The sequence below is a fragment of the Osmia bicornis genome, unplaced genomic scaffold (assembly GCF_907164935.1).
Source record: "Osmia bicornis bicornis unplaced genomic scaffold, iOsmBic2.1, whole genome shotgun sequence".
NCBI classification, from domain to species: domain Eukaryota; kingdom Metazoa; phylum Arthropoda; class Insecta; order Hymenoptera; family Megachilidae; genus Osmia; species Osmia bicornis.
Window position 1 is genome coordinate 1,485,226 of NW_025791318.1, and position 1,466 is coordinate 1,486,691.

The 1,466-nt window shown below is 45.8% G+C and overlaps 1 protein-coding gene across 1 annotated transcript; it reads right to left on the bottom strand.

Annotated features, from left to right (window-relative positions):
- Positions 1-483: 483 nt before the first annotated feature.
- On the bottom strand, positions 484-1,206 carry LOC114882339. The gene has a single exon (XM_029199230.2). It carries the CDS (start codon positions 1,204-1,206, stop codon positions 484-486), a length of 723 nt encoding a protein of 240 aa, XP_029055063.2.
- Between the last annotated feature and the right edge of the window lie 260 nt (positions 1,207-1,466).

Sequence of the window (1,466 nt, forward strand, 5' to 3'; positions counted from 1 at the left end):
CATTACTTCAGGAACGGGCGGCACAGCAAGGCTACTAATAATCTGTTTCACCCATTAGGCGGGCGTCAGCTTCAATTCACTGGTGCGTCCAAAGCACCGCCACCAACTGGTGCAGTTCACTGGTTATGTCCGTCCCGTAATACATTGTCCTTCTCATCTAGTCAGTGGTATAAAAACTAATAGGTCATTGTCAATATAAAAATTACGCGAGGAGTGTCATCTTGTCAAACATATATGTGTCCGTCCCGCTATTAAAATAGAGTATCTGTGTCAATATCCTTAAATAAAATAGCGAAAGTCCCATGCGGAAACGCGCCGACTCATTCTATGCTTCTGGTCCAATGAAATAAAATCAGAGTAAAGTAAAATAAAACGTAGAATAAATAAATAAATAGAAGTCAGTCAATTTACATAAAATAAAACATCCCACTAGTTTCACTAGCTAAAACAAAGACCCGGTGTGTGAACACACCAGTCATATCTTTATATTCTTCGGCCGGCTCTTCGGCCGGTGGGAGGTACCCCCCTAACTCTATTTTCCTCTCTTTGTCTGCCGCTCTCATAGGCCTCTTTGTCTCTCAGTGTGCTTACTACGTGCTTAATAATGCCTTCTCTTTTCGTGCCATCTCTAAGCAGTTTAATAAAATTATTCCTGTTAATGTTCACTCCTAGTTTGGTACAGAGGGTCAGTCTCTCATTCTTCCAGCGGCTGCATTCAAACAAAAAATGCTCAGGGCTGTCCTCGAGGTCCGGGCAGAACCAGCACTCCGCATTGGCTTGTTTCCTCGCTTTCTTCCATAAAAAGGTGCCAAAACACCCGTGCCCTGTTAACACCTGGGTCAGGTGAAAGTTGAGGGTTTGAGGTCCCCATAAAATCCACTCCTTCAGGCGGGGAATCAGGGCGTAGATCCACCTCCCCTTGTCCGACTCCTCCCACCTCTGTTGCCATTTTCCTAGGGTAACTTCACGTGCCTCGTTCTTGATATTCTTCACCACTTCCGTTGTGCATTCCACAGTCCCTTTCTTCTTCATATAAATCCACTCCCTTTCTCGTATCACGAGATCTAAGGGTATCTGCCCTGTAATTACACACAGGGCATCAGTGGAAGTGGTCCTATATGCTTGTGCCACCCTCAAAAGTGCGGTACGTTGTGTACTGGCAAGCAACTTTAGATTCATCTTCCTCTCCAATCCAGTGGCCCACATCGGTGCTGCATATAGGATAACGGATTCTACGACCTTGTAGTAGAGTCTTCGTGCCTGATTTCCGGCTCCCCCCAGGGGTGACCCTAAGCCTAACCTAACCTAACCTAACCTAACCTAACCTAACCTAACCTAACCTAACCTAACCTAACCTTTTTTTTTTGTTTGGGTTTATGGAAGAGGAAAATGCATTTATGCACGCGCGGGCTACCCTCTGTTCGCACTATTCGGCTAGAGAGGACCCGGGTAGTGTGGGACTCGTA